Source organism: Hypanus sabinus, chromosome 4 (genome assembly GCF_030144855.1).
Source record: "Hypanus sabinus isolate sHypSab1 chromosome 4, sHypSab1.hap1, whole genome shotgun sequence".
NCBI lineage: Eukaryota > Metazoa > Chordata > Chondrichthyes > Myliobatiformes > Dasyatidae > Hypanus > Hypanus sabinus.
The window spans coordinates 161,114,796-161,125,689 of NC_082709.1; the positions used below are offsets into that span (position 1 = coordinate 161,114,796).

General features: G+C 36.6%; 1 protein-coding gene across 3 annotated transcripts in view; it reads left to right on the top strand.

Moving 5' to 3' along the window:
• Positions 1–10,894, top strand: part of tbc1d23 (TBC1 domain family, member 23) — an 89,377-nt gene that overhangs the window by 39,213 nt on the left and 39,270 nt on the right. For all 3 annotated transcript variants that reach the window (XM_059968630.1, XM_059968632.1, XM_059968633.1), the window contains 4 exons: positions 2,008–2,212; positions 4,992–5,115; positions 8,414–8,538; positions 10,476–10,522. In XM_059968630.1, the coding sequence (XP_059824613.1) occupies positions 2,008–2,212; positions 4,992–5,115; positions 8,414–8,538; positions 10,476–10,522 (501 nt within the window). The remainder of the gene's footprint in view (positions 1–2,007; positions 2,213–4,991; positions 5,116–8,413; positions 8,539–10,475; positions 10,523–10,894) is intronic.

Genomic DNA, 10,894 nt, shown 5'->3' on the forward strand with positions numbered 1-10,894 from the left:
GAGTTCAAGAGCCATGAGGTGTTCTCTTCGTAAATGTTCAGCTCTGTAAAACCCTGATTCGACCACAGTTGGAGTATTGTATTCAGTTCTTTTGCCTCATTATAAGAACAATGTGGAAGCTTTAGAAAGAGTGCAGTGGAGATTTACCAGGATGTGGCTTGGATTTGAGAGCATGTCTTATGAGGATATGTTGTGTGAGCTAGAGCTTTTCTCTTTGGAAAGAAAAGGGATGAGGGGTGATTTGATAGGGGTATTGAAGATAATAATAGGTATAGATTGAGTGGATAGACAGACCTTTTCCCAGGGCATAAATGGCTAATACAAGGGGGTATAATTTTAAAGTAATTAGAAGAAAATCTGGGGCATGTCAGAGGTGGGTCTTTTCCACAGAGATGGTGGGTGTGTGGACGTGCTGCCAGGAGCGATGATAGAGGCAGATACTTTAGGGACATTTAAGAAACTCTTGGATAGACACAAGGATGGTAGAAAAATGAGGGTTATGTAGGTAGAAAGGGTTAGATTGATCTTGGAGTAAGTTAAAATGCCAGCACATCATTGTGGTCTGAAGGGCTTGTATGTGGTGTTATGTTCTATATTTTATGCAAGTTTGCAACACCCAGTTCTACATCTTCACTGCATTTGTGTCACCATACAGCTTGTTTAACATCCAGTCCTGAATGAGTTGTATTTGATTTAGTCCATTAGTGTTTCAATTTTTTAAAATATCCATTCTATTCTCTGTATCCATCCATGCAATTTCCTCTAATTCTGCATTCATGCCTTCAGCTCTTGCCTTTCTTCATTTTAGCATTGTGAATGAAGCTTTAGCCACCAGAAAGTTGGAAATCTCTTCCTTAGCTTCTTGTATTTATAATTTTAAGGACTCCTAAAAATGATGATTTTAGCCACTTCTTTGTCCCAAGATGTTTTATCTTGGTTTAGTTGACTACATCCCTGTGAGGTGCTTTGAGACAACTTTTTGCAATTTTGTACTATAATAATTGTTAAAGACTTAAACTTCCTCAGTAGTTCATTTTCAAGTAACAAGAGAATATGTTTATTGAGATCTACAGAACATTTTCCTGGGCTTGGCTGGCATATCTAGGACCGGGGGTTTCAGTAGTGTTAACCCCTTAATATATAGATGAGAAGAAATTTCTTCACTCTTAAAGGTGATGAATATTTGGATTGCTTAACCTGATGGGCCTATTAAGGTTCAGTCACTGATTATGTTCAAATTGGTCCATAGATTTTAGGATATTAATGGAATCAAGAGTTATGGATTCGTGGAGGAGTGGTGTTGAAGTAAAATATTAGACATGATCTTATTGAACAATGGTGCAGGAGGCTAAATGGCAAACTCGTGATTGTTTCTCTTAACGATGCTTTCATTGGTATCACAAAACTGAATTAGTGCTGAGAAGTAATTTAAAGTTCTTGTTCCTACTTTTATGTGTAATAAATTGGTGGATATTGGTTGGGGATGCATGGTAAAATGCCCTGAGCACTTCGTAGCATTGTAAAGTAAAATTTGTCTCAGTTACCTAGGAATATATTAGTACAGGGAAGACCTAGTTTTAAGAGCACATTTAAATAGGAAGTAAGACATAGAAATTTCCTGAGGCCTAAGGATTAAGAGCGAAGCTGTTTTTTCATCATTTCAAATGAATGACTCATTGAAGCTCACAGCAATCTTCCTACATTAATAATACAAAATTGCATTATGTGCCAGTGACAGTGCCACCTACAGAAATGGACCTTGCACTCTTAACTTTGCTGCAATAGTTCAGGATACAGTAAAGCATTATTAAAGGAATCTTCATATGAGCAGTTCCCATCCTGTTAGATCCATCGACTATGGCTCCATTTGTGTTTGTTTTTAAATAGCAGTTTTAAGTGTTCTTTTTATTTAAGGAATAGATTTTTACCCAATATTTAAGTTCCATAAACCAACCATATGTCTAAAGTACAATCATATTTCTGTACTGTTACCTTTCTCACATATAGATCGTCTTTCAATGCCAGATGAAGAAAAGACACAGTTACTTTCAGATATTGAATCAGTAATCACATTTTACTGCAAGTCCAGAAATGTCATCTATACCCACAATCTTGGCTGGACTGACTTGCTTAAACCTCTTGTTCCACTCCGAATGCCACGCAATGATTTATACAACTGCTTTTATGCAATCATGAATAAATATATACCTAGGTAAGAAAGCATGGATGTTGTCTGAATAAATCTCCATTTATTATGGCTTATGAATATGATCTCTTCTTTCTCTAAAAGAAAGGTGCTGGAAATTTCAAAATGCAGAGCATTGATGGAGACAGAAACAAAGTTAATGTTTCAGGTTGATGACTTTTCATTATTAAGAAAAGTTATAAATCAAATGTTTTTTTTGTCATGGGGGTGAGGGAGGGTTGGCAGCTGAAAGATGAGAATGGTGATTGGAAAAATCCAGCATGTCATGCAGGGTCTGTGCAGGTAGAAATAATGTTTCAAATTGATCCCTGTTTGTCAAAATTATCCAGATTTGATACAAACTTAAAGGCTGAAATTGTTGATTTGGATGTTTAGTCCTTAGTTGGAAAACTGGACTCTTCTGGAGCTTCAGATATAAGTGTCAGAGGCCAAAGACACAGAGGGATGTAAAATTAATGTTAAAGAAAACTGGAGGCTTAGTCACCCTTGCAGACCCAAATCTTGCATTTGGATCTCCAATGTGGAAGGAACTACATTGTAAGTTCTGAATGGAGCATGCAGTTGCAAGAAAAAATTTGTGAACCCTTTGCAGTTACCTGGTTTTCTGCATTAATTACTGATGAAATCTGGTCTACAAACAACTCAGAAGATTAGAACTCAGAAGTATGATGAGCCTTACTTCAGTGGTAGGGAAACTATAGCAGAAGATTGGATTGGATCTATTCACATCTAGAAAAGCATAGTCATATTAGGGATAGGCTTTGTGCATAGGAGGTTGTGTCTCACAAACTTGATTCATTTCTTTTGAGGAGGGGATGAAGATGATTGATGAGGGTAAGATAGTGTGTGTTCTACATGTGAAGTTTGGTAAAAGTGTCAACAAGGTCCTGCAAGAAGGTTAAGGTGGGTGTCATTCATGGAGGTTTGATATCTTAGATTCAAATCTGAATCTGAAGTCAGAGGTAAGTGGTGAATGAGTGCTGTTCTGGCTGGAGATCTGTGACCAGTGACTTTCTGCAAAGATTATTACTAGCACACCTGCTGTTTGTGATTTTATTATTATATATAAATAAAATTCAGACTTATAGAACACTACAGGATAGAAAGTGGCCCTTCAGCCCATCTAGTCTGTGCTGAACTATTAATCTGCATAGTCCCTTCGACCTGCACCTAGACCAATACTGCTCATACCCCTCCCATCCTTTACTTATCCTATTTTCTCTTAACCCACATCCGCTGCTTGCGCTGGCAGCTCGTTTCACACTCTCACCTCGCTCGTTGAAGGTTTCCCCTCATGTTTCCCTTAAATATTTTACCTTTCACCCTTAACCCATGACCTCTAGTTATTGTCTCACCCAACCTCAGTGGAAAAAGCTGCATTACCCCATCTATACCCCTCAAAATTTTGTATACCTCTATCAAATCTCCCCTCAATCTTCTCTATTCTAGGGAATAATGTCCTAGCCTATTTAACCTTTCCCTATAGCTCAGGCATAGTTGGATGCAAATGTAGGTAGATTGATAAGTAGGTTTGCGTTGAACATAAAAGTTAATGAAGTTGAGGATAGTGAGGGTATCTAAGGATTGTTTTCTCTAGGGGCATTAGATACTGAGGGGTGTCCTGATAGAAGTATATGAAATTGAGAGAAATAGATAAGATGGATGCTCAGGTGAGAGGGACAAAGTTTAAAGGAGACTTGTGAAGCAATCTTTTTTACATTTGGAGTAGTTGATGCCCGAAAACATGCTACCAGGGGAAGTTTGAGAGGCTTTTGGCCGGCCGCATAAACAGGCAGGAAATGGAGGGATGGAGACCATTAGTTTGGATAAGTATAATGGTCAGTATTGACACTGTGGACCAAAGGATCTTTTACTGTGCTGTGTAGTTGTTCTGTGTGCTGTGTTGTTCTAAGTGAATCATTGCTTCACTCGAAAGGACTATTTGGATCCCTGGATAGTAGGAAGAAAAGAGGTTAAGATGCATGTACTTCTCTTGTGGCTGCTTAGGAAGGTGCAGTGATAAAGAGAATGGACATTGATAGGAATGAAAGTATGAACTAGTGAGTCATGAAGGGACCTTTCCCTTGAAATTGAGAGCAAAGGGAAGAATGTGTATGAGGCTGACACTGTATTGAATGTAGTAAAACTTGTGGCTCTCAAAGAATCTATTGAAGGTGAAGATCAATGGGATTATTAGTGAGAACAAGATGGAACTTATCCTTGCTCTAAGTGGAAGAAGAGAGGGTTCAAGCAGCATGTGAGAAATGAAATGTATACAGTTGATGCTCAATCAACTGATGGTGAGAGAGCCATGGTTATAGAAAAACAAATACATCTCAGAAGCTCTAGTGTAGAAAGTTTCAGCATCAGAACAAATGCAACACAGCTGGTGAAAACAGAATTAAACAGAATCATTGGATAAAGCAGTTTGAGGTATTAAAGTTAGCTGTGCAATTCACGAACATGTACCCTGAGATCGCAAAAGAAAAGTCACAGGAGGGATGGGCAGAGTCAGATGTGGAAGTGAGAGCATAGTGGAAAATACTGGCAACAGTGATGAGACTTTCAAGTCCTGTGCAAATGCTGGAGACAGCACCAATACAATCACCCATTCTCTGTCTTCCAATGCTAATTATTTCTGTAGCATTTGAGAATAGTTAATTGCTTTGTTTCAGATTGAAAGGATCCCACATGTTTCTATTCTGAAGTCCCAGCTGGCATGATTAATCATGTGGTGAGTTGTAGTTTTGATTTGTTTTTGAAGCTAGAATGCTGTCTTTTACAGGGATTTTCTCCCCAATGGTCGACCGTTCCATCTCTTCAGGCTTCTACTGCAGTATCATGAACCAGAACTGTGCTCTTTTCTTGACACAAAGAAGATTACTCCAGACTCCTATGCAATAAGCTGGGTAAATATTAATTTAAATAAGTAATACTGTCATCTTTACAGACATCCCACCTCTCCTGGAAGTTCCAGGAGTCTCCCGCATATTGATAGTGGCTTCCTGACGCCTGCAAATTATATGCAATGTCCCAGAAATTGATTTTTTTTGAGAGGGAGAGTAGAGGGAGCATCCTGATTGGTCTCTCTTCGTGCTAAGTAGACCTATCAGTTTTCTCTGTGGGCGGGCTTTACAGTCAATCTCTCCCTCTCTCCCACTGCACCATTATAGAGTGTTCCAAAAAAAGAAAATATCAAACGTATTTCACTCCTGACTACACTGAAGTGTAGTCCTGCCTAATAGGGGTCAAAAATAATGACAGTGTTGCTCGCTGCACTGTTTGCAGCAGTGACTTTTCTATTGCCCATGGTGGGTTAAATGACTGTAAAAGACATGTTGTGGTGAGTTTAACAGGTGTCATTCGTTCATTAGCATAGCTAACGTTATTTAAACTAGCTGGCTAGCTGCTAAGGATCTACTCTATTGATGTCCTACGTGATGAGGCCGAACTCCCTGTCGACTTGCTTAAAGTTGTAATAGAATAAAATAAAAGACTCCATGATAATACAAGTACATATTTTAATGTCACATTTTCTACATATACCCAACTTGGTTTACAGATCAGACAAATTCACTAAACAAAGTATTACACATACCCTTGGTGGTCGACCGGGTGGGTGGGGGGATATAGGGTTGCAGGGGGGTGGTGGTAGGGTGGGAATGCTACCTCCCTGAAATGAGTTTTTGCAGGGTGGGATGTCTGTCATTAACAGCATATTTTTTCATCTGTTTCATATATCTATTATTCATAATTACTCAATCCATTGAAGGTGCTTCTCCACAAAAGCTGAGGGTTTTCATAAAATTCAGTTAAATTAGTTAGTGTTTTTTTTTCAACTGGCTTTGCCATCATAGGATCATAGAAATGTAAAGCACAGAAATGAGTTTTTGTGGCCCACTGATTGTGTTGGCAGTTACACTAATTCATTTGCGTAATGAAGACCGGATCCCTGTACTCCTTTCCTACCCAATTACAAGTCTAAATGCCTTTTAACTCTTGTAACAGCACCTCTCTTCAATACCTTCTCTGACATAACTGATTCCAAATATTGACACCCTGGTGTGGAAAAAGATACCCCTCAGATCATTATAAATGTATTGCCTTAAACTTGTGACTTTGAGTTCTTGACACGAAGACGTGACTCTAGACATCTAGTTTGACTCTGTTATCTACACCTCATAATTCTGGAAATCTCTATAGGATCAGTCCTCATCCTCTTACATCCAGTAGGATTAAACGTAGTGTATCCAGTTTTTTTTCTCTGCTAGATTATGTATTGCATTGAACTGCTGCCGCTAAGTTAACAAATTTCACGTCACAAATTGATAATAAACCTGATTCTGTCTGTGAATACAGTCAGACATTTCCGTTGAAACTTTTCTGCATTTTATTGCTGCCACATCCCTCCTGTGGCATGACAACTGGACAGAATACTCCATATGTGGTCCAGTCAGTGTTTTCTAGAACTGCTACATGACATCTCAACGCTTGTACTCAGTGCCCCAGCATACGAAGGCAAGCATACCAAATATTTTTCACTGCCCTATCCACCTGTATAACACTTACAGGGAGTTATGCACTTACACCCCATAATCGCTGTACATCAATGCCTGCAATTACTCTGTATGTCCTTACAAAATTTGACTACCTAAAGTGTATTACCTTACACTTTCCTAAATTAAATTCCATCGCCCTACAACTCACTGGCTAGTCTATGTCCCATTTCGTCTGCATTTTACTGGATCCCAGCACTGATCCCATAGTATTCTACTTGCTGCAGGTTACCAGTCAAAAAGACACTCATCCACCTCATCCTTCTGCACTTATTCTCTTCTGTCTGCCATCCCTCATTGGCATGTTTTAATAGAATAATTCATGTATTGCAAAATATGTTCAATAATTCCTAACAGCGACTTGACACTGTGTAAAATATCTCTTGATTTATTGGAATTGAAGTGTCTTGGCTGTATTTTTCTGACAGACTATTTTAAAACTATTATTTACAGTGAATTCCAATGGACACATCGGGAACAGTACATTTTTGCCAAATTAAGCGGCTGCCCCAATTAGCTAAGTTCATTGAAATAGTAAAAACATAAAAAAGACCAACTACTGTTTAACCGAGTAACAAGTTAAGTATTTAATGAAATACAGAACAAATTAGAACATTACCAATACTACTACAGTACTGTAAGCCTGTAGTTCCTAATAGTTATCAATAGAAGAATTCATTCAGTTTGCATTGCCATGTTCTTTTGATTCACTGTATATGAACAATGCAGATAATGGACTGCCTTCATACAGTGCTTTTGACAATTGCATCCACCAAATCTTCAAAATGATTGTCGATACCTTCAAATTCTTTGTAGTTTCTAACTTGTTGAAGTAGTGAAATCATTTCATTTTCACTCCTGGCCGTTTCTGGCATCTCCAAGCCTGAATGATGGAAACGTCAGTGAGCAAAATGGTTCTAAATTGTCTGTGGCAAAAATCATTGGATTTTGAACACAAACATACTCAATTGATGTTATTTAAAAACTTTACCCTAAGCATGCTGTAGTGTTAAACAGCTGTACACAACACATGCTAGTTAGAAACTTCGGCAACATACTGCTGATTCAATTAAGTAGCATAGTGTCCCACATAAATGAAGGGCATCCCAGCTATTTTCTTAATCTGTTTTTGTTCTTTAAGAGTTGCCCTGATTAATCAATGGCCCAAATAACCAGAACCCGCTATATAATCTGCAAAAGTATTCCCATTATTACTCATTGCTAAAATAATATAATTTATCTCTTAAACGTGCATCATTCTAGTGATTCTTTTTGTATGTCATACTTTTATTTAGCATATGGTGTGGCTTAAAATACTGCATTATTTTTACTGGAGCTCATTTATGAATTGCCTTATGCCAGAAGAATCTGACCAAATGAATGAAGTAATCAAAAACAAAGTTACTTTTCTAATTCAAAATTGTATGCCAGTATTGCAAAGTTGGTGCATAATGTAGATCTGAGCTAATTAGAAATGCCTTAAACTTCATTTGACTTACAACACACGCTGATGACAAGCTATTATTTTCTTGGAAACACATTTTTAAAATTTGTATTCCTGAAATACAAATATAACTTGCCAAGAAGCTGCGATTTTAAAATTTTAGTTTCATTTATGGAACATTCTTATCCTTTTTAAATTGTTCTGAAGGGAGCAAGCCTCTTTGCAGGTTGCTGTACCGAAGATGTTGCCCAACTGATCTGGGATGTGTATCTACAACAAGCAGACCCTTTCATAATTTTCTTCCTCATGTTGGTCATTCTAGTCAATGCAAAGTAAGTATTTTTTTCTGGAAACCCTTAAGGTGTTATGATTTGGTTAATTTAACTTTGGGATATTTATAGCACCATGCTTGTTTCAAAGTACATGGTTCTAAATGCCTTAAGAATTGAGTCTGATTTGAATTGTGAACTTGTTTATTATAAAAGAGCATTTGACTGATTTGTAAATTTGTTATTTCATATCTTTACATTTATTTGTTTCAACTGAAAGTAATACTTATATGTAAGTAATATCAACTTAGTCACTTAATGTATGAAATGTTATAAACTGACTTTAAATTTATAATCCTGAATACTATTCTTAAATTGAACTACATAAATTGTATGGATTTGAAGTTTCTTTATCTATTCATTTCAACTCCAGGCCCTTATCAATTTTATAACTTTGATTTTCTCCACCCAGTCCTGCTGAACACATTGTGCTGTATTAATCCAATTACTTTCCTACCTACCCCTGTTTCCATAACTTCTACCACTCACTAACTTTAATGCAATGCAAATGTAAGTTATTATTTTTCTTTTTATAGTATTTCACTCTAAAAAGGTTTCCAATCTGTCATTCTGCCTTTAATGTTCTTTTCCTTCAACATTCCCCAATTTCATAACGCTTACTGAATAAATACAATTTCAAGCCATCATTTGCCACACCTGTAGCACTTTTACCACTCCAGCAAAGTTGGAAATGGCATCCTTTGCAACTTCAGTGAATTATCCCATTCAATCTCCATTACCACTTGTTGATGACACTAGATGAGTTTTCTCTATTATTGTCTATTTCTGTGGAAGTGCTTTGGTGCAGCTAGAATATCTTCAGCAGTATCTTTTTTGACCACATCATCAAAGAATGTTTCTCTTTCTTGCCCTCTTGTTGACCCTCATTGTATCATTTGAAGTTTTGACCAATAACTGCAGACCAATTACGCTATATCAAGCTCAGTGCTTAATTGAAACCACAGTCACCTCCACGTGAAATATACTGTAATAAGTTATTAATCACTCAGCTTCCCTCCAAATAAATATACTAGTGACCAAAATTAGCATTTTCAGTGGTTGCTTGAGAGTTTACTTAATTGTTCCTAATTCCATTACTTTAGTTGTTCACATCATATGAAACATTAATGATGTAATGATTAGTTTTAAAACCACATCCCATCATTGTATTTGAAAGCACATCCCATCTTTGCAGTATGTCAGCTAAGAAAAGTTTGATATCTTCAAATTTATTTCTAGTTGTAAATTACAATTTCAACGTTGGTCCGGCATCTTTGATTTTTGCGATATTGTATTTATCTTCAATCCCACTATTGATGGTGCTTAATTCTTCTATGTACTGTTGTCTATATCATTTTGTAGAGATGGTAAAAGCCCTTCTCATTGATGAGCCTTTTTATTATTTCTTCTCATTTTCACTGCATAGATTCTCATTTGTTTTTTGAATTTAATTTAAGGCACAATAAGGAAATGTTAAATGTTCTATTTTGGAGAAGCTACTCTGTTGAGAAGTTATTTTTAAAGAATAGCTTCTGTGTCTATGATTTTTATTGCTGTACTGTTGATAGCTATCCATTCAACTGCCTAGGTCCAAATAGTAGAATTCTCTTATCTCATTTTATATGTCTTTCCTCCTTTACAGTGCTCCGTAAAACCAACCTCTGATATTTGTACATGCATCTTTATAATCTTTGTGCAGCTTGGTGTCAGATTTTGTTCAACATTCTATGAAGTGTCTTTGGACATCTTACTACTTTTGAGAGTGCTTTATTAACAGAACTTGCAGCGCGATATCAGTAGGAATTACGATATTTCCACTTTTGTCTGGTTTTTGATGTAGTAATCAATTTCTGATTCCTAAACTCCCTTCTTGGCTTAATTACAGTGCACAATATTAAATGTATGCTGCTAATTTATATATCTTCCCTTTCTTTCCCCAGAGAAATTGTTTTGTCCCAAGAAACAGATTGCAAGGAAGAACTCATTCGTAAGTGTACCGAAATAGTAATTTTTTTCTTCATTGATTCAACTTAAAATTCCAAGGTGCTCTGCATACTCAGACCATGAATTGAGTATATAATGTAATTTTGAAAAAATGTGCCTCCAATTTCCATCACCTGAAAATTGACTTTTGATTAAAGTTGAGGAAATATATTTTTGTAGAAATAATTTCACTTCTAACGAGTCCAGTTTTTTTCCAATTCATTGGTAGCAATTTGAAGCAGGAAACTATAATAACACCAATTTTAAAATGCATCGATTATATTTTCTCCAAGGAATTAATTTCTATGCACATTGAGAGATTTCACTCCTAGGAAATAAAATCATCTAAGGTCCTGAGTATTAGCATGAAGTATTC